Consider the following 23,512-nt stretch of genomic DNA (forward strand, 5'->3'; position numbering starts at 1 on the left):
GCAGTCAGCAGAGCAGGATTTCCAAGTAGCATTTAAAGGAGAAAAAGAAAGTGCAACCTACTACCATGCCATTCCACAAACCGCAGCCTAAAGGGGTTTTGATCTACTAGCAGAGGGAGTGACACACCAGCATCCACCTAGTATGTATGCTTCATTCTGCATATTACTCCTCCTATTCAGAATAGAAGAAAACAGTATGCATTTCCCTGTTTTACCCCATTGAATCATGGCTAGAGTAGAGCACCAAATCACCAACTGGGCAGCATCTCATCCTAGCTGTGCTGGCCAGGTTTAACACATAATTCATAAAGGCTACCTACAAAGCTTAATGTTCTGGCACTTGAAAAGTAAGGCACATTCACAATCTGCTACCACAGGCTCTTTGTATAATCCAGAGTTCAATTCTTTGAAATTCCCTGATGACAAGGCATACTACACCACACTATACTATGAATTGTACTGTGCACTACAAGAGTTCCATTGATTCTCATACTGTACTGTATGTTAATAAGTGCTTTTCACTTAGTGCAGCCAGTTAGGTCACATATTGTTGGGCTAATAAATTAGTAGTTTGTTCATGGGTTAAATTCTAAATTCCTTACTTAGCTTTTACACAAATCAATTTCAGAATTGATTTGAAGGCAATTTACTAGGTAAAAGACCTCAGAACTTGGCACCATAAAAATAAGTGGTGTATTTCATTAGATGCACTAAAATATAAACTGCCTCCAAATTTAATTCTATTTCATATTGTGCATCAATTTGAAAATAATGTGAGAGTATGTGGAGATTAAGTCTCCTACAATCTTCTGGTTTGAGCCATAGAAATGAATGGAATCTCTACTGCTCTCAACTGTGATCAACCTATACAGAGAATTAGGCCTGTTGTTCTGGATTGCAGGCCACTGCCTCAGCCCTCCTTCAGAATGGTCTGCCATGCCTCCCTCCCTCCTTAGGGTGTCATAGAGAAAGTAGAGCTCCCCAGTATGCAAAGGGAAGTCTGGCATGCTTTTGCTGCCTGTAATCCCTAACCCTCCCTTGTGAGGTGGAACCAATACAATTCTCAGCACTTTAGGTTCTTCTGTGTCTCCAGAAGCAGGAAGACACCAGCTGGTCCATAAGGAGCAGTGTTACAGTTAGCTTTCTAAACATCCATGAGTATGATTCACAATGATTCTCCCGCTGTGCATTTTGATGAGAACTTCACCTCAGCTAATCTGGTCTCTCATGTAAACACATATTGAGATAGAGAGGTCTTTTTAAAACTTGAGAGATACGTCAATGAGAATTTTTAGAGAGGTTGCAAGCAGTTCTGATTCTGACCACTTCAAACTCCCAGAATAAAGACAAGATTTATTGGCAATATACTGATTGACACTGATTTCATATCAAACATTGGAATGTCAAATTCCGTGTATTCCATTTAAATGTAGATATCAGTACTGGTTTATACATAGTTATGTTGTGAATATTCTAATTTATTTAAATAAGATGCAAAACTAATAGAAAAAATAAAGTTAAATAATACTAAAAATTCAAGATGTGATGAACCCTGAGCAAAATTAGCAAGAGAGAAAAAAAATAACACTGTCCTTTAGGCAAGGACTTCAACAATTCAGTAGTACAAAGGGAGAGAAAAATACATTTGAAACCAAATACTGTAGAGTAAACCAGAAAGATACTCTGATGTAGCTTGAGCAAAGTGAGAGAAAAGAATCTATTGCTTCTGACTGCTGCAAATTTCTTAGATATGATGGGCTAGATCTCCCACAGTGTAGCTCAATTGAAATCAATGGAAATCAGTTATTTAGATTATGTATCTGGCTGTATAACTTTGAAAATACAAGTTTTCAAATCTGTTTCTGAATTAAAATGTACTTGATTCAAGTGTGATAATTCTGTGGTGTTCTAGCAACATGCATTGACTTCTGCAGACTCATTAGACTGAGAGAAAAAAGTTTTATTCTTAGATCATCTTGCCTATCTTCTTGGCAATGCATAATTGTTCCCTAGAGTACGCTATTGTTGATGACTCTTCTCTATTTTTATGCTTCTCCAGTTTGACTTCACTGAAGTTACTCCTGATTTACATCATTGGGGCTTAATTCCTATTTGAAAATGGTGGGAATCAATAGTAACTCATCTGAGTACTCCTGCTGACTACAGGGAACTACTCGAATAAGTGCATAACTTTACTCACTTCAATAGCAACCATTAGTAGCTAGCATGACCGTTCATATGACTAAAAATACTCACATGCTTAAGTATTTGAAGAATCAGGGCTTTTATACTGTCTTTATGAGATTGCCAGCTCTTTGGCAGAGGCACCACTTCTTATTCTATATTTGGTAAAATGCCATGCATAGATTTTTAAATCATACACTATTTTAACATTAAAAGTTATTTCTCCAGTGCTTTATTTAGAATTCTTTATTCAAAATTACTCAGACAATGGAGTTATTATTACTACTTTTTGGTATTGGGACCAATGGAGAAAATCAATGCTTTTGATCCTAGGATTCGGCAGACAATCTCCCCCAATGACCTCAAATCTAAACGTATGGATTTACTTTGTCTAAAAATGGAGACTGTATTTTGTTTCCTGATGTATGGTTTTGTCATGGGAGTAAATGAGAGGAGATTTTAGATGCATGGCCTCTTTGAACACTAACTGTAGATACACATGAAGGCTACATTATCTAGCCCAGAGTCTCTGTATGAAATTCTTTATGGCAATCCTCAACATTCTCTTTCTGTCTCTCTGAGTGTGTTAGGATTAGAACAGTAAGAAACTCTACTCACCTCTTCTGCATGAATACCACAAAGCTTGTTTCCCGACAGGAGTTTGTTTTTCAGGCTTTTGTTCTGAGAAAAGAACATGGTTTTACTATTGAGAGGTAGTAAAATATTAAGGAATCCTTTAAATATTTTAACATGTTGGTTTTATTTTTTACTAGATATGATCTTCAAGATGTTAGTCAGGCCACATATAAATATGAAGCCAAGATAAATGTAGAATGGTACAGTAGCATCTTCTCTTCTAAAATTCAGAAGGCCTGTGGTTTTTGCATTAAAATATTAATTCACAGAGACAGAACTGCACATTGTAAACTTTCAAAACACTATATGAATTAAGCTGAAAGACATTTATTTAATCTCAATATGATGAGAAAAGACAAGGGACCAGATCCTCATCTAGTGTAAATCAGCATGACTGAGCACTAACTTCAGTGGAACTAAGGCAATTTACAGAAGCTGAGGGTCTGGCCCAGTATCCCACCATTGAACCCTAAAGTCAAGATTTAAAGATTCTTTTCATTGTAAAATTGTTTAATTTAAAATTGGCAGAAAGTCTGAAACATTAAATGCTGAGTCCCCTCATTTCACTCCTACCATTCAACCTTCTTTTCTGCCATAGCAGTTTTAAATTTCACTTTTTATTTACCGAAATGAAAATTGATTAAAACGTTAATAAAATGAAATTTCAACTAGCCTAGTAATATTCCCACACTGTAACTTTTTTTCTATATTCTTTCTTTTTGCTGATATTATGCTATAGTCGATAGCCAAAGGTATTTACCTTTGCAGATTCTCCACTGGGTGAGTAGCTGCCTAGCTTTGAAAATTATTTTTGCTCTCTTTAAATTCTTCCCTCTTGAATCAAGAATACAGTCAGCCAGATCCTGAGCTGGAGTAAATCAGTATAACTGTGACAAATGGGGTTACACCGGTTTATATCAGCTGAGGATCAGTTCCTACCTTTTTAGCTCATTTCTCTTGAATGACCTTACCATGATGAATTCCTCAAACACATTACAGTAAGAACTGAACAGAATTCTTTTTCACTATTTCTATTTCAATTCCCTGTCCCCATTATTACACTGCAGCCCACTGAGATTCATATTTTATTTAGTGTGGGACATTAAGGAGCCTTATGAAAAACCTAAAGTAGTTTCTAATGGATCTTGGGTTTTTTGTTTTTTAAGTACCATACTAGGCTAATATAGAGCTTGCATAATTTATACTAAGGACCTGCATTTTTATGCATTAATGATCTTCAGGAAATTGACGAGCTGTGCAGATGCTGTCTATCTGGGATTGTACTGTCAAAGAGTGCATGTGATGGAGATAACAGGGCAGAAATGGCTTAACAAATGTTACATACCTCTAAATATTGCTAACCCTTCAGGGAAATTTCATTAGGTTATTTTCTTATACATCAGCCAGTGCAATGCATACTGTATCTATACTTTTCAATGTTAAAAAAACTATCAACAATGTTTCTACAAAGCTATATATTGTACTCCAGTGGGTAGCCATGGGCAACACCCAAGTGAGGCAAGAAATGAGAAATGTTAGCAGCTCAACACACACACTGTTCTCAACAGGTCAGCACAAAGGGCTGGCTCAACACCTCTCACATTAAATCCTGCAAATTCAGTAGGTCTCCAAAAAGCTTCCCTAGTAAAGATCCCCTCTCATCATTTTGGGAATCCTGCCCCACTAGAAACAGACTGCGGGAACTACCACCAAACCTCATGGATCCCAAGGAATCAGTGGGATACAGTTCTTCTGCAGAGCTCTCGCCCCATAACCCTCCTCCATAGCAGTGCATCTCTATTGGAGCGAAGGCACCTGGGAAACTCCATGTTCATATCTGCACTGGAAGTCCCCTTTAATAGGAGGATCCCACCTTCAGAGGACAGGTAATAAACCCTGATGTTGTATCATTTTCTCTTAGCAACCTACAAGGCAGGTAGAAAGATGTCCATAGCCAAAGTTGGGCCACCCATTCCCAGCTGTTTCCTCTGCAATGGATCCTGATCCCAAAGAGGCACTCTCCTAGGAAATGATAAGTCAGTGTTGTGGAAGCGGTGGGTGAGAGCGTCACGTATGAAGGAAACTCTCCATGAGTGTAACTTGGGGGAAGGGCCAGATTTAGGGGCAGGCAACCCAAGGCGATTGCCTGGGGTGCTGGGCTTGGGGTGCTGTTTTTGTTGTTAGTGACAAAAGGGAAAATAGAATGTTTGAAATAAAATGTGTCAGGTATTCTGTATGTGGATTCATTTTTCACTAAACTCCTAGAATGTTCTGGACCTTTGTAGAATCTCTTAAATGACAGGGATAAATCATGCATGCAAATTGTGCATCAAAGTCGTGAAATAGGCTACAAATGCAATAAAAAAAAATAAGGTATTCAAAAGTTTAACAAATGGGGGGAGAAGTGCCGAAGATGCTCCTTGTCTGGGGTGCCATTTGGTCTTTTCCCCTTGCCAAAGTTGTTTACACTTTCCCCACTTGCCTTTCAACTGGCTATTTTTCTTATGTTGTTTTGTGCACACACTGAGAATTTAGTTCTCCCCAACTGTAATACAGTAAAGGCTAAACAGAAATCTTCTAAGGTTTTTCCTCCCTAGATGGACCTTTGGTCTGACCCAGTCAGGCCATTCTTATGTTTTCCCTTCCACCTCCTCCCCTCACATTCCTTTTTCTGTGTGTTTCTTGGAGGTTTGTATTTCTAAAAAGAAGCATTTAAAATTACCAGAAGAGAGTTTTTAAATTGTAATCTATGAATACAAATTACCTACAATACTGCCTGAGGCATTGCCAACATGTAACACAACACAACACAAGTAAATAAAAATATGACTGTGTGGACTATGGGATGACATATCTGTATAGGAAGTACATTCATCTGATCTGTACTTAGTTATGGACCTGCTGGGGACAGTATTTAATTGAGGATATTTTACATCTTTTGAAGTATTTAGTATGGTGACCCCTTTTCCCCTAATTGAACATGAAAAGGCAAAAAGATAAGAAGGGACTATAAAATATCTGCATCTGTAGGCACCTAAATACCATTAAAATCTCGTCCAGAATTACTAAGTGATAGAGACAACAATAATCATCATTCATTCCCAGGGAAGGTGAATGTGACTACTCCTATTTTACAGATGGGAAAATCAGTAAAATAGGAGTAGTCACATTCACCTTCCCTGGGAATGAATGATGATTATTGTTGTCTCTATCACTTAGTAATTCTGGACCCGATTTTAATGGTATTTAGGTGCCTAAAGATGCAGATATTTTATAGTTTTATATTTTATATTTAGTTTTAATATTTATATTTTAGTTTTATATTTTATAGTATATTTACAGATGGGAAAATCAGTGAATGAGTGGTTTGTCCAAAGCCACACAGCAGCTCATTGGCAGAGCCAGGAACAGAACCCAAATCTCCTGTACCTTAACCCTGAAACCCTCTGCCTCAATAAAGACACAGATTTACTTCTTCCCAGATCTGTCGTACCACACAATTTAAAAGAGAGTCTCTCATTTCAAAGAATATTTCATTAAAAGAAATCCATGGAAGGGGTAACTTTGCATGGTCACATCCCGAAAGCTTAGACTTTTGGTCCACAGTAAGGAATTATATGTACTCTTATTTCTTATGAGCAGGTAGGATATTTAAAGAGGCTGAGGGAATTAAGTACCAACTCCCATTGACTTTCAATGAGAATTCAGCTATTAAATCCCTCTGACTTCTTTAAAAATCCCAGCCAGCACTGTTACCCTTGGCTGTACTATTTAGATTAACTCTGTGGTCTTTGCTCAGTGTAAATAAGTGTGAATTTTTTTATGTGGTTGGATCAGAAAAATTGAAGGGGTCAGGGGAAGGTTTTTAAACCACAAAAAAGAAATCTTAAAATGCTGAGAGAGGTGCACTCACCACAGAGAGGTGTATTCCTCACAAACAAATGTGGCCTGAATTTTAGTAGGTAAGTAACCAGCACAGCTGGCTTTTAAAATGTTTTTCTTTGACAGGTTGTCAGGTGCCTAGAGATACACAGCCCTTCTGTTGACTCACCCTGGCAACCAAATTAAGTGGGTCTCATTAGCTTCAACTCCTGACTGTAAATGGGACAAGAGTTGCTCTCATGGCAGAACTAAGGGCCAAGGCATGAAAAGAAAAACCATAGGAACAGAAGGAAGCACTGATTGAGTCTTGTGTTTGTTGTGATTTAAGTTAAATGTAACTCCAGGAGGTGGGTAAATTCAGACTGCAGCTAGGTGGGAATTTTTCAAACAAACAAGCTTTTTGTCAGAAAATGACAATTAGTTTAAACCAAAACCGTTTTCATGAGAACATTCCACTATTGATAAAGCTTTTGTTGGGGAAGGTTTTTCAGCCCAGGATGCAAAATGAAAAGGTGTGGGGAGCATTTATCTGAGATATAGGACACCCACATTTAAGGCCTTGGTCTGAACCAGGCAGAGCTAGGACTTGAATTTAGGTCTCTCACATCCCACAGGAGTGCCCTAACCACCAGTTCACTGGTGGTTCCAGGGTGACTCTCGTCCTCTCTTTGGGTTTTTTTTTTTTTTTTGATAATTTTCAAAAGGTCTCACTTTCATTCCAGTACAGAATGGGAATTTTTTCAAAATCTCAAAAACGTTCACAAGATGGGAAAACCATTTCCCACCCAGTTCGAGTTCAGACCGTGGGCAAGATTCTCAGCTGGTACAATTCAGCCTAGCTTCACTGAAGTCAGTCGAATTTCATCAGTTGTCATAAGCTGAGAAACTGGACTAATATTTCTAGTGTGTACATGTGAGTGTGCATGCATGCAAACATGCATGTGCTATGAAATGAGCACACTGAGAATGCCTCTCATGTACAGTGTCTCTTTCTTACTTTCTATAGGGAACACCTAACTCACCTAAATGGAAAGGATAGGTATGTTGGGAATAGTTGGGAAAGCTGGGTATTTCAATAGTTATCCTTTGACGAAGAATAGTTAAAATAAAATAACTAAATAAAATAACTAAAATAAAATAATGGTGAGCCCATTCTCCCTGTGCTAATGAACCATGAACATATGGAAATCTAACCCATCACCTTTGATTCATTTAGCACATTGAAACAATGTAAATGTATTACTGAATAGCAATGGCATTCCCCTAAATTTTGCATGGCATTTGAAAAAGATTATTAATTGGATTCAGTACATCAATTTAGATTGAAGTCTGTGTCTCAGTGGAACACCGGGAAGCTTTATTTGTGAATTAGACATATGCAGTTTTCACCAGCACAAAGAAGTTCCCACGCTATTTGAATTCCCTCATGTACCTTTTGCACAATTCCTGCGTAATGACAAAGTACAGCATCTTGTTTCACACATATTTCACTCTGTTCCTCTCTATTACACACTAACACAGGTTGCTTCTGGAATGATAAATAGCTTCAAGTTGCTTAAAACAGGTGTCCACAGTACTACAAGGCAATGATATTATTCTTCAGATTCTCTCCCGTGCAAAGATATGTTTGTTGTATGAGAAAGGGGGAACAAGTTAGGCCACTTTAATTGTCATGGTGCATTTACTATTAACTGCTATTATTATTTATTTGTATTACCATAGCACCTAGAATCCTTAGTTCTTACTAACAGCTTACATATAAGACAAGAGATAATGGTAGATAAAGACAAACAACAGGGGGAGCACTAGGAACTAATGAGATAGTTGCACTGGCCCTGGTCCATCAATATAAATTAGAGCAGTTTAGGAGCCACTCTTCATTTATACTAATTGGCTATGATCGTTGTAGTTGTGAATTGCTGTACTGCAGGTACACTCTGTCCTACCACCAGCACCCCTGTGCCAGGGCTCAAATGGCATAGGCACCGGCTAGGTCACTTTATGCCAGCTAAGGGATCCCTTATGCTGGCAGAATTCGTAGATAGCCTTTTAGGGCTAGATTTTGCCTGGAACAGGGGGAATTTTGGTATTTACTATTTCACATTTACCAAACTCTGAACACATTTCACTGACAGGTACTGTTTTGCATCCTGATTATAATCAGTGATTTCCTCCCGCAGCAGATGAAGAATTCTTGACCTGTATTATTGCTGTATCAGGGCCCCACTGATAATCTGATCAGGGCTTTTCTTTAAGAGCCATTTTCATGAAGAGTCTGCTTTCATTTGTATTCTGTAACTGTTTGGTAAAAGAGGCTCTCAGTAATTAGTTCAATTAACTAATCTGCAAGACTCTGAGGTTGCAAATTCTTACTGAGTCAGGAAAAAAAGTACAAAATTAGGTCTCATGCGGATTTAAGATGACCTTTCTTGTTTCCCAGTTAAGCTCCCTAAACTGGGATAAACTAAAAAAAATCATTTAAAATTGAATTGGTATGTTACATGGTCACTTTTTCGCAACACTATATTGGTTTTATATTCTTAAATAGGATTAGATTAAAAAGATATTTCAAGTTCAAAAACCAAGACAGGTATGTAAAACATAATTATTTAAGCATCCATTATTGTGTTTTTAATAGTCAGCCTATCTTTAAAAAAATATACAATAAGGACTGTAACAAGATTTACCGCTTTAGATTTAGAGCAAGTATCCTATTATATCCAAACTAAATGTGTAGTTCAGTGTATTTAGGTTGCTTGAAATGCTAATATCGCAGAGTGCTTTTCTGAAACATTTGCATCATCGTATCATTAAGCACAGTGAACAACTGTAATTGAGGTCTAAAGCCTCATTCCCCTTTCTGTTATTTAACTTCTCTGCATCAGCAATTTCAGTGCATCCATAAATTTAGCTGCAGTTGAAACCTGCCTTGGTTCTTCCTCAGACTTGTAGTAATCTTAGGGCTGTTATAGATAGTGCATTATTCTGCAGCAGAAGGGCGTAAATTCTAGTGCCCACTAGTGTGTCATGCGCTAAACTGACTTGTGTGGACACAGCTGAGACACACTAAAAATTCTCTAGTGCACGTTAACGTCATCCAGTACTACATTAATGTGCACTAGCAAACTTTTAGAGTGCACCAGTAGGGTACAAGTGGACCACTTAATGTGACACCCTAGAATGCACTAGAGTTTACACCTCTCTGGTGCAGTGTAGTGCTGTCAAGGTTCCTTCCCCGCTCTGAACTCTAGGGTACAGATGTGGGGACCTGCATGAAAACCTCCTAAGCTTACTTTTACCAGCTTAGTTTAAAACTTCCCCAAGGTACAAATTAATTTTACCCTTTGCCCTTGGAATTTCCACTGCCACCACCAAACTTTAACTGGTTTACTGGGAAACGTAGTTTGGACACGTCTTTCCCCCCAAAATCCTCCCAACCCTTCCACCCCACTTCCTGGGGAAGGTTTGGTAAAAATCCTCACCAATTTGCATAGGTGACTACAGACCCAAACCCTTGGATCTCAGAACAATGAAAAAGCATTCAGTTTTCTTACAAGAAGACTTTTAATAGAAGTAAAGGAACCACCTCTGTAAAATCAGGATGGTAGATACCTTACAGGGTAATTAAATTCAAAACATAGAGAATCCCTCTAGCCAAAACCTTAAGTTACAAAAAAGACACACAGACAGGGATAGTCATTCTATTCAGCACAGTTCTTTTCTCAGCCATTTAAAGAAATCATAATCTAACACATACCTAGCTAGATTAAAAGAAAAGGAGTACTTGTGGCACCTTAGAGACTAACCAATTTATTTGAGCATGAGCTTTCGTGAGCTACAGCTCACTTCATCGGATGCATACTGTGGAAATTGCAGAATATCATTATTATATACACAGACGCCATGAAACAATACCTCCTCCCACCCCACTCTCCTGCTGGTAATAGCTTATCTAAAGTGGGCCATCTTGATGATCACTTTAGATAAGCTATTACCAGCAGGAGAGTGGGGTGGGAGGAGGTATTGTTTCATGGCGTCTGTGTATATAATAATGATATTCTGCAATTTCCACAGTATGCATCCGATGAAGTGAGCTGTAGCTCACGAAAGCTCATGCTCAAATAAATTGGTTAGTCTCTAAGGTGCCACAAGTACTCCTTTTCTTTTTGCGAATACAGACTAACACGGCTTTTACTCTGAAACCTAGCTAGATTACTTACTAAAAGTTCTAAGACTCCATTCCTGTTCTGTCCCTGGCAAAAGCAGCATACAGACAGCCCCAGACCCTTTGTTTTTCTTCCTCCTCCCAGCTTTTGAAAGTATCTTGTCTCCTCATTGGTCATTTTGGTCAGGTGCCAACGAGGTTACCTTTAGCTTCTTAACCCTTTACAGGTGAGAGGATTTTTCCTCTGGCCAGGAGGGATTTTAAAGGGGTTTACCCTTCCCTTTATATTTATGACAAGTGCACTGTTTAGACAAGCCCCTACTCAACTCCCTTTCAAGCAGCTGACACACCTGACTAGACATTAGATATTCATAGATAGGATATACACAGGAATGTGTATGGCAGAGGTGGGTCAGTCATCAGGTCCGATCTGTTGTTAAAAGTTCTCATGCCCCATCTCCATTCCCAACAACAGATCGGACCTGATGACAGACTCTTTATACAAGTTTCCAGGTGAAAATAAAGATCTTTGGGTCTTGCCTAAAAAGATTTAGCAGTTCCATGCTTGGAGTTTTGGTGGCGGTGTTACCGTTTTTTAAATTACTTATTTTTAAATAGGTGAAAAGGCCATTCTGAAAGTCAAAATATGCCTTTTTACCTTGTGCTTCAATTACATTTACACTGTAATTGTGAATACAGGGATCTCTCATAATCTTGTGATATCTGTGAACTGGAAATGTGAAGGGAAAAGAGACGGAGGTGAATTCATTATCAGGAGAGTTGATAGGAATCCCATATTTAATTTCCTTCTTTTATCAAACAGTCTTATTTTTTAACGAAAAGGTGCGACACCTTCATTGTTTGCAGTAGGCCTTTGAAATTGAGCAGGGAAAAAACCTCCAGGCTAGAAAAGTGCCTTTTCTTTGTTCCATGAAATTCCATTGAGAATGAACTGAGTTATAAATGTTTAAAAATCATTTTTTGGTCAGTTTGGCAGCATACCAAAATAATGCCAACATTCTGAAAATCTGGGCCCCTGATGCCACCAAAGCAGCAGTAGCAGGGCACACTTCACTGGGAACCCTGAGAGCAGACAGCCTGTCAGAGAGAGCGAGCAAGTGAGCAAAAGAGAGCAAGCACAGCTGCTGCCCCATCATCAGCCTCACTTCCTCAGTATCACACACATGGCACCAGTGGCCCATTTCTTACTCTGGGATAACAGCACTCTCATGCTGGTCAAGTATTATTGCCTTGTAGTTCATGTGAAGCAAACTACATGACACTGCAGAAAAGTCTGGGTTCAAACCCCTGTGGACGCATGCTGAGGGAGCCATTACAGTTGTGCATTAATGGAAAGTTATTCAGGCTGCAAAATCAAATACTCATGTTAGGAAATGCCAGCTTTATGGTTTTCATGCAATCTTTATTTGTGCATGTTACTCCTTTTTGACCCAAGTTGCTAGTCAAAGTTCGGGGCCCTGAAGATGTTTCAGTTGCATAGAAATTGATGATGGAGTCTGGTATTTTCTTTGATGCAGTCTTGTTTATTTTACAAGGAATGTACAAAGTCTTGCTTCTCTGAATGCCAGAGGGACCAAAATTATCCTTAGCTTATAGGGCCAAGATTCGTTCAGACAGCATCCTTGATCCAGACCTCTCACTAGGCTTCTCCAGGGTCACACCATGCTTACTGGTTTGCACCCCTTTTTGTCTTAGGTGGGGGGCTTGTGAATAACTTGTAATTGGAAGTGTGTTCAAACCCAGTCTCAAAGAGGGTTGTGATCAATACGCTCACCAGTCCCTCTCAACATAACATGAATATAGGCATTATGATATAGTTTTTAATTACATGATCATACACTATTTCTTCCTGCCTCAGTGAGTGTACAAAATGTATGCAAAAGGGGTCATAGTTAAAATTGCATGGACAACCATGAGTCTGGCATTTACTGAAATTTAAATGATATTTTAAACTTTTTTATACATAATTTTTAGATGTGCATATAATTTATAACCAATTCTATGTTAACATACTCTATCTCATTAAAGGGCTAAAACATCATAGCAAATCTGAAGGTAATACTTCAAGCACAGTTGTGCAAATGTCAGTTCAAACTTCCGACAAACTTTGCCTCAAAAAAGTAAAGTAAGTATCGTTATCCCATTTTACAGATGGATAAACTGAGACACAAATGGGATAAAGGCCAAAGTGTTCAAACTTAATTGCCTAAAGTTAGGGACCTAAATCTGTATTTAGGCACCTAAATAAATGGCCGAATCCGCTGAGGCGTTGAGCACCTATGGCATCCATTGACTCCAATGGGAGCAAGATCAGGCCCTTAATCTGACACAGCACACACAATCCTTACTAGAAGTGTGATGTACTGTAGCCAAGAACTGCTAAGCAGAGAAACAATACCACATAGGCAGGGTAGTCATGACCAAGACTTGGGTAGTTAGACCTAGTGGTCAGTGCAGGAGTCGGGGCAGGCAGGGGAAAGCTACTGGGAGATCAGAGTCCAAGACAGGCCAGAAGGTAAACATAGTCTGATATCAGGAGGCAGGTAGGGTTAGGTTTACCAGTAGATTGGGGTTAGGTGCCAGGTTACAGACAGTTATCAAACGGTAAAGTTGAGTAAACCAGTATTAGATGCCAGAGTCTAGGGTCTATCACAAGCAGGACCTGGAGCAGAGACAGGCAGGCAGTCTGTGTGGTTGCTCAGACAGCTTGGCTTCCTGGTACTGGCCAAGCAGTGGGCTGTGAGGGGCAACTAAGATCCCGTTGGGTGGTACTTCCAACCAAGCCCAGACTCGCACTGGCCTCCCATGGGAGCCTAGCCTAAGCCTCCCATGGTGAAATCAGCTGCCCAGAACCCTCATAGTCCCAGGTTCCAACCCTGCAGGTCCTTACAGGTAGACTCAGCACAAAACTATCAGTGTCATCACCAACACTTTTGAGAAGCAAGGACACAGAGTATATAAATGCAACTAAAATCATTTTCCCCTCAGAAAATTATTCCTGACAATCAGTGCAAATCTCAACAGTTTATCTGATCTCTGGCAGGAGTTATTTGTTTTGTACAAGATAAATTTGTGGCTGCCTCTGCTTGATGAATAGTGCAAATCAAACCATACTGAGTCCTCACTCATCTCCAGAACATTTTATAGAGGTGTTTAAAAAAAAAACCCACAAAACTATAAGGTGCTCAGTAAGAATGTGACAGAGCTGATTGCCAAGATGAAATATTTTCCATTTCCTGTTTAACAACAGCTATTCACAGGACCCTGATGGAGGAAATCAGAAGGCAGCAATGGACCAAAATCAAATATCTAGGCCTTATCTGATGTCACATTGTGCTGGTACCCTGAGGGGTCTGGGTATTAGCTTTGTATTGTATGATGTTGAGAAAGTGTTTTATATGGCATGAAATAGTGAGCCTGCTTTAATCCTGTCAGGTCGACTCAGCCCTTCATCCTTATGAGGTAGATAAATTAAGTTTCATGCAGTTTACCATGTGCATGTTTTTCAGATAATACCTTAAGAACTCAGGTTCTAGCTGCTTTTCATGGGCATTAGAGATACATGACACTTTTTGTAAGAGTAGGAGTTTACGTCAGTATTCTTGACCAAATGTTCCTTTCTCACATTGTTGAACAGCACTACGTGTGTGGATTAGCTGATGGCCTCTGCCCCAGCAGAGGCTACATTTCAGTGGTGAGCCTGTGGTGAGCCTGTGTGCACAGTACATAGTTTCTGAAGTGCTCTGGGTCAATCAGAATGAGCATTGCTATGTAAATGTACAGTATCTTATAATGAATAGCAACATTGCTCTAGGAGCTATTGTGGAAGGTTTCAGAGGTCTGGTCTTATACAGAATGTGTCACACTCCATATGCACATACTATAAAGGGCTACTGGAATGCCTCCCCAAATAAAACAGCGAACAGTGGATGTTTTGCTATATTTTCTATATTATGGGAATAATGTTGCAGGGTAATTGGTTAGATGGGTACAGGACTATGTTAATACACAAACATTTATATTTGTTCTGTTATTGGCCAAGATAACTTCCTCATAACTCCTGCTAGCTGTATCAAGAGTGCAATATCATTTTGAGGAGGACGGAACTAGAGATATACCTAAATTTATACCGTAAGAGTTCCTCAGAAACATCTGGTCACCTCACCCACATGGGCTTTACCAGTGCTTTGAGACCTAATTTTTTAAATCATCAAATAAAGACATTTGCTTTGTACTCAGTTTTAAGCCAATTACCTCAATGAGGTGCATCGCAAAGTAAAATCTAGAGAGCTGTTGTGTAGGCTTTAGTTACAGTCCTATGTTGGGTGATGTATATGATCAGTGGGAAGCACAATGATTCTAGGAGCTCTCAGGCATGCATTAGAAGAACAACCACTGTGGCATCCCTTTAGGGTGTGCAGCATACATATCTCCATACAGCTGACCAGTTCTGCTGTTTGGTATGGAACAGCTCTGCCCACGAACCTGTGTCCTTCCAGCCCCTGGTATGGAATGGCTTGTGTCACAGTTATGAGAACAGTTCTTCTGTTCAGGGTAGCAGAGGGACTGGGATTTTGCCTGCGTCTACAGGGGAAAAAGAAGAAGGGGGATACTTCTTATATCCTCCTTTCTTGTGCATTTACATGGCAGCCAGATGCAGGAGAAAGTAGTTTGAATTTATAAGTGCTCCTTCCCCAGAATAAACATGTTCCTTCCTCTGCTGTACATAAATACTCTTCCAATGCATCTACATTGTTTTTATCTGATTAAGAAAGAGCTTACAAAATTCATGAGAATGGTATTGAAGCTCACCCATCCATTTCCTGCACTAGTCCCCAGCATAAGGCCCATGCGCACCAAAACACAAATGCAACTCTGTTCTCTACTACTTATAATATAAAGGTTGCTCTAACATGCACCAGATGCCAATAGCCCCAAGGGACTCTGCCAACAGCTAGAAGCCTGACCACACCCATTACTTTTAGCTCAGTCCTCTATGCCAGTGGTCACCAGAGGAACATTTACAGCAGCTCTGCACCACAAGAAGGGCTCCTTGTGGAGGGGAGATGTGCTGGCTTATGGCCTCTTTGCAACAGTAGAGAGGCATGAGCTATCAGAGCACATTCCCTAATCAGGGTTATGATCCTATATGTGACAACATAAAGGGTGGCAGTCAAAATCATAGCAGAGTGTTAAATGCACTGGAGTAAGCAATAAGCAGCCAGAGGACATGTACCCTTAAGAAACAAAGATCCTTTATGCATCATTTTGAATACTCGTGTTGCAAACAATATATATTTTAAAAAGTCACAGAAATAACAACCCGAGCCATACTTTCATCTCACACGTAACAACCACACTTCATGCTGTGGGTTACTCCTGCTGTGTAATGCCTTGCGCTGGCTCCATTATGAAGAGTAAATTGCCAGTCACATTTTTACCAGGTCATGTGGAGTACTTGGCAGGGTAGCATTATAAAAAATAAACTGTATAGCAAATTTTGATGGGCTTTCTACATGTTTTATGTGACAGCTCAGTATGCAAATCCAAGTCCACCTACCACCCGGACAGCAGTGAAGGTTTGAGGCCAGTTACAAATTTTGATGTAGTTTTGTAATATATTTCTCCTACAGTATAACAATTACTGAAATATTTATGCAAATGCCAAATAATTATGTTTTGATACAGGCCTTTGATGCAGCTCCCTCCCCCGCACACACACACTTTTCTTCCTGCATCCTTGTACGTATTTGAACTTCTTAACATTTTCATGCAGAAAGTCTAAGCCCCAGCTGTTAAATAAAAGTCAATCCCACTAAAATTAATTGCTTTAGTGGATTTGTGTCTCCCAGGCTTCAAGTCATTGACCCAGTAGAACGCAGAAAATAGTCTAGTTAAGTCTTCACAGAAGGGCATGAATGGCACACCTGTTCCTTAGGGAGTTAGAACTCTCCCATAAGATGTCAGGAACCCCACTATGGACACGAGGAAGAGGGTAACTTCAGACTAGCCAATGAAATACAGTGTTTTAAATGTTGCCCACAGGCATTTTTTGATCTGAGAGAGAAAAAACGTGGCCAATGGACAGTATTTTTTTCCACCACACAGTTATTCAGAGATGCCACTTCGCCACTTAGTCCACCCCATCAGAGAACTTGTTCTTTTGTTTTCAAAGGGTAACATTTTACCAGGATTATTTTTCTAAGGTGTTAACTTTTTTGTGGGTTCTTTTCTACTCAGTGCTACTTGTAATCAATGGTACTTTAAAGGATCTCCGATCTGGTCCCTAACGTTACTAATCACATTGAGATCCTGAGATGCAAGACACAATAGAAATGCAAAGGATTAACTAAATCATTATTATTAATAATTTTATTCTCTGTATCTTACATAAACCTTTCATTTACCCACAGTCGATTAAGGAAACTGTCAGGCAGCATCTGAGCACTTTAAAATCTGGCAGCTCCTTTTAGGTGCCCAAATGGGAGTTGAATTCTTTTGAAAATCTGGCCAAGTGGCCAGTAATATTTAGCCCAATGAAGTGGTCTTTATTCCTTTGTCCCTGTTAACTCACACATACAATTGTACATCACTAAGCAGCGTTTTTCATGCACTATATTAGGTACTGTATAGCTCTCACTGGCAACAAATAGTGGTAAGAGCTATTTACTGCCCTGTTGCATACAGTTAAAATCAGTTGGAGTCCGAAGCTAGTGCAGAATGGAGCAGCTCACTTTCTGGGCAGGGCACCTCATTAGAAGCCCATGACACCACTACTCTGAGATCTGCACTGGATACGTAGTGGTTCCCAGTGGCGTTTAAGGTGTTGATTGTGACTTAAAGGTCCACGGGGATCACCTCTCTTCCCAGGCAATACTGTGACTGCTGCAGCCAGAGGCACTCCAGCTGGATGATGCTCGTTAGAAAAGAGAGGGGACTGCTGGCAGGCTAAATATTACTGGCCACTTGGTGAGGACCCCAGTACTCTGGAATGTGCTCCACCTTTGTCTCAAATAGCTCGAATTTGGTGAGCTTCCAGGCATGCTGCAACAGACATCTGTGTGCTACGGTTTACGGTGAGGTTTGAGAGTGCGCTCCTGCAACAAACAAAGGAAGTTTTTTGGAGGTGGCTGGCTGGGCAAGTTCCTGTTTGACCGTCCCCATGTAGACACACCCTGTCAAAGTGCCACAGTAGCTACTAGTGTGCACTAATTTCCCATGTGGACACTCTTACTTTGGAAGTGCATTAAACTGAACTGTCTGAGGGCACTCTTAGTGCACAGGCAGAGGGTCCACATGGGGAGTTAGTGCGAAGTTGCTAGTATGCTTTAAATTCACTCCCTAGCTTATTGCATGCTTAGACAAGCCCTGACTGTTTAATGCTGCTGGGGTAATGCTGTAATATTAACTGTTAAGATACATAAACATCTTTTCTTATTATTTAAATGAAAATAAATAATATAAAATAAAATGAACTGACCTATCACATGTACTTCATTGATAAGAGTGTTGCTGAGTGATAACAGAAAAGCAAGGACCAATCCTTCTCGTTGAAGTTGAGAGGAATTTTGTGACTGTGCTGAGACAAATATTTTATTTCATCCCTATTTTTTCTCATCTCCCTCTTCTCTGAATAAGGTGATTCAGAATCACTCATGCGGGAGGAATGATACAAATGGTACAAATACTTCCAGAGCCTGATTTTACTTCCAATGAAATTTTTCTATTCATTTCAATAGGAGCTGGATCCAGCTGGCTGTGGGAAAGGAAGTGCAATTTAGTATTCCTTTCATGTAAGATACATTTCTAATTAAAAAACATAGCAGTGGATTAGAACAGAGAATCCTATTTTACAGTATTCCATTTTGAAATATAGGGTAATTGCCTGTGTCATTCAGGATTATCCAGAGAAGAAACCTGGCAATTCTTTGATCTTTCTCTTTGGTAGAGGTGACCGGGTGCTTTAGGGATTGTTTGCAGGATCAGTTAAGGAAAGCGCTTGGTTAGGTACATGTTAGCTAGAAGCTCCATCTTTTCATTTGTTTGACAAAGGACAAACAGAAGTTGGTACTGCTGCAAACTGCAAGGTTAGGCTTAAAACGCCCATTACTGTAAAATGACAGATCCACTAAGGCAGGCTGATAAAAATGAAAGGAACATCCTGAATGTTGCCAAATATGCAAATATAAATAATCAAAATGAGGGGAAAGTATTAAAGTAACTACATTGGTGCAAGAAATTGTATATACCTAGGACAAGAGATACACCTCTGGGTGCTTAGGTGAGATGACAAGCAGCAGACGGGGCATGGGGTCTCTCACTCTCTCGGAACATTATAAGTAGAAGAAACTCTGCTTGGTCACTCACTGGACAATTGATGTTTCTGATGGGAAAGTCAGAAAGATTAGCTGGTTGTGCAAATGCACCGTGCTCCTACACTTCATTAGTTCTGCCATGATTATGGAGCTAATCCAAAACCCACGAAAGGCTTAGGATCATGTTAAAAAAAAAAAAACAATTATCCTTTAAGGACAATTGTTTTTTACATGAAAACAAACAGTCTCCTGGGAGGAACAAATATGCAACAAAGTAGTTACTTTAATACTTTCCCCTCATTTTGACAATATGTTGGTAATCAGCACTACCACCACAGCCAGTTTCAGAAGCACCAGAAACAAACTATTAGGTGGGACAGACATAGTAGCAGCAACCTTTCAACACAAGGTTAATTAGTCTAATATTAAGAGGAATCCCACAATCTCTGGAACTATTTACACATGAGTTTGGCCAGATTTCCGTTTGTAGAGAAGTTACCACATTTTCATAATCTTTGAGATTTGACTGAACATTGAGATTTGATTTAGACTCACAAAACTCTTAGTTGTTTTATCATCAAGGGCTTGTCTACATGGGAATCAATTGCTAAATAAGCCAGGGTGTGAATTTAAAACGCTATTAAACACTATTCTACACCAGCTTCCTTTGTGGACAACCTTATTCCTCACAAAGAGTGCCTTTTTGAAGATTAGCTTCATCCACTTCCAAACAACTATTCCACATTAGTCATCTCAATCTATTTCATGTGTAGATAAGCCCTAAGAACCGTTGGGCTCAGTTCCAAAGTAACGTACACCAAATTACACCAGGAGTGATGCCATTGAAATAAAATGGAATTTAATTGGTGTAGAACTGGTATGAGGAGAGTCAGGTCCACCATTAATTTATTTAAACACACAAAAAAATATTGCATTATTGAGGCTCAGCATGGATTTGAGTATGTTTCCGTAGTGGCTCATTTTATAACATTCCCCTTCCCTATTTGTGACCAAGTATTTGACCGCTTTTACCTCCTCCACAGATATCCACACATTTATCTAATGTATCTCCCTACCTATGAGTCCCAAGTTATTCCCAAATGTGGATTTCTTTTTCTGTCAGTATATGAATTCACTTGGCTAACCAATTTGACCAGATTTGGGAGTTAAGAAATCTGGCACATACTATCATAGCATGAAGGGGATTTGTTGTTATGCATATTCAATTGATCTCACACATTTAATAAAGTAGATTAAGTGTATAGACCGGAAACACATTTTGATGTTAACAGAAACTACAACCTCAAAGCATTTTAAATATTTCAAACATAACATGTTGGTTTCTACTTTCTCTGTTTTACTGAGCTGCTATTGAATTTGGCAAAGATAGATTTCTGGAGTAAATATCAACTGATACCTACAAAACAAAAGCATGTGCTTCCTTTTTCAGTTAATACACTACTACTTCTTTTAGACGTGCTTTGTAAGTAACTGCCTTTCTAGTAGAAGTTTTTCCTAGCTCTGCAGCAGCAATTTACTGCAGAACACAGACTAGTTGTCTGACAGGCTTTAACTACTGTTATATCCTGGCATCCTGCTTTTGTTCTCATTCCAGAAATCATCCATTATTAATAGTGTTCTCTTAACAGCTGCATTAGTGCTAATGTCAGCTGCGAAAATAAATTTGGCTGAGAGAATATTTTGAGGCCATTTACTGTATTTAAATGACTTAAAGGAAAAAAAACCCACCTGTCATGAATACATCACTGTTGCTCCATGTCATTCTTGCAACAAAACAACTGTTTCATACTGTCTCATACCAAAACATCCAGTAAAACTATTTCCATGAATTAGCTGGTGGTTCATGCTGTCCAAATTTATTATAAACACTAGAAGCCAGATCTCCAGTCCCAGCTGTTTTGCATTGTTCAGCACTTAGGATATGGAGAACTGTCTCTAAACCAGACGCAGAGAATTCCTCTGGCTCGGGGCATTCTGCAGTGGCAAAGCCACTATGCCACTTGCTTCTGTGCCCAGAATAGGGGTTGTTACAAGTGATGGAGGGTGCATGGCCAGAGCATATTGCATTCTGGCCAATCATCACCATCCTAATGGCTCCTGAGGACCATAACAAGCCAACATAAAAGTTACAGCAATACTTAGGCTGTTCTAACTTGTTCTATGAACTGATTTGGTTTCCATCCAGACCGAGACTCAGAGAAGGCAGAAAGTGGTCTTACAGCCCATTGTGCCTCTTCTCCCACCTCCAAGCTGTACTGAGTATTTGCTTGGCGTTTTTCTTTATCCTTAACTCTTTTGAAATTTCAGTCCAATCTCAAGTTATGTCAACTGAATATGAAACATTTATACATCCAGCTTTGTGTAAGAGCTGATGAAAGATAGGAATTTAAAAGAAGGTCCCCAAACATAGAGAAAGTTATTACAGAAGATCATTTTATTTTGGTCTAGGCTTACAAGTTTTACTACAGTGTAGTCTTACCATTTAATTCTATGGCAGCAGAATTGTAAACTAAATTCCAGGAATCTAGGATGTCTTCAGAGTAGTAGTGGAAGAGAAGTAGTTAAATCTGTTTTCAGTATTTTTCCATCTTTGCTTGCATCACATTTTTAGTGAGAAGAACTATGATCTCATGATCTAAAAAGGATAAATCTGGCAAGGTGTTGAGATCCACACTTTTTATTTGGGGGAGGAAGGGTAGAGAGAGGAAACTGTGAGACTTCCCTATTCTTACTAGGTGGTAGAGCTGGCTGCCGTAGACAAGTAGACTGTACCGTTCCAATGGATGGTATAACTTGAACATTTTCCCTGCATGTCATGGCCACTATGCAGCCCCCATTTGTTCTATATAAGAGAAATGACCAGTGGAACCACTGGCTCTGAATCCTAACCCATCCTGAACATTCCCTGCCTCTACAGGGGGCCCTCAAAGAGCAAAGCTCCATGGTGAACAGGGTTCAGGCTTCCTAATTCCAGTGAATGAACAGACACAGCCGTCTAAGGCTGTGGAGAGAGGACCAGGATTTACCCCTAAGAAGTGATTTCTTTTTATCCTGAGTGAAAACCTTCTGGGTAGCTTGATGAGACCTAACAACAGAGCTCAGTACACAGATCTCAGTTGCAACTGCAAAAGAATTACAGGGTGTTTACCTCCTGATAACAGGAAGCACTCAAAATCTGGAAGAAAGGAATAATTCTTTCTATGGCAGGTAGCAGTGTGAAGCATGCTGTATGTTCAGGTATGACCTTGGGAGCATTGCCCATGAACTTTCAGGAAGCTATACAACTTTCTCAGTCTTTTTTCCCCCAGCTAGCTGGGTAAGAACTTTATACCTTTATAGCTATATCCATGAATTAACACAGTACACTGCACTTAACACAATATATACTCCAACATACAACTCAGCCCACAAAGCGTAACTACCTTCTTAGGCTCTCATGTCACTTGTAAGATAAGTAGTATATAAGTAAGTAAGATACTGATTTTAAAAGTGTTACATAATATTATACAGTCTATTTTTCTCTGCCTTCTAAACAACATCTAAATAAACACAGCATCAACTGTGAATATATTTTCAATCCAGTGTAGTTGTGTTTAACTGCGTGGCTTGATAAATGGTCTGAACTAAAGCTGCTTAATTGTATTTTCCGCAGCTTAAAGAAATGCAATGTACATTTATCAGCTAGATATTTTTAAGATCTTTAAGCTGCAGAAAATACAATTAAGCAGCTTAATCTCTACAGGATATAGGCCTCCGATTGTAAACGCTCTGGGTTAGGGGGTTTGTTTTACTTGTTAAATGAGGCACCTATCACATTTTGGGGCTCTTCAAAGTTTCTTAATCATCATCCTCATGATGCAGATTTTTAGCCTAACAAGCCAGATGTTTGTGTCGTCCATTGACAACTTGGTTTATTCCATTTAACTGTGACTTACATAGATTCTCTCTCAATTATCTTTGTTTAAGATGATTTGGTTGCACTGACTGCTGCCTGGAATATTTAGTTACACAAAGAAACAATCAACTGCTGTACTTGGAGGGAATAGGGGGCAAAATAATTTGATTTCTAGTGAGAGTCTAGGGAGGAATTGTGGCCCAGAACCAGCAATTGAAATGCTCACTACTGAGACAGAGAGAAGGTGGTACACTTCAAGACGTCCTGCTGATACTCTGGCTGCAATCAGACCAGAGAATGGGGAAACATCTAGATACCCTTGAGGGTCCTGATATAACACTCCACAGGCTAAACCACATAGACTTAATTATCAAAATGTGATAGGTGCTTCAG

General features: G+C 39.4%; 1 protein-coding gene across 4 annotated transcripts in view; it reads right to left on the bottom strand.

Moving 5' to 3' along the window:
• Positions 1-23,512, bottom strand: part of LUZP2 (leucine zipper protein 2) — a 329,631-nt gene that overhangs the window by 123,666 nt on the left and 182,453 nt on the right. For 3 of the 4 annotated variants that reach the window (XM_007067922.4, XM_043549073.1, XM_043549074.1), the window contains exon 6: positions 2,803-2,865. The exons of the other annotated variant lie outside the window; for it this stretch is intronic. In XM_007067922.4, the coding sequence (XP_007067984.2) occupies positions 2,803-2,865 (63 nt within the window). The remainder of the gene's footprint in view (positions 1-2,802; positions 2,866-23,512) is intronic. 4 annotated transcript variants of the gene reach the window in all.

Source organism: Chelonia mydas, chromosome 6 (genome assembly GCF_015237465.2).
Source record: "Chelonia mydas isolate rCheMyd1 chromosome 6, rCheMyd1.pri.v2, whole genome shotgun sequence".
Lineage (NCBI taxonomy): Eukaryota > Metazoa > Chordata > Testudines > Cheloniidae > Chelonia > Chelonia mydas.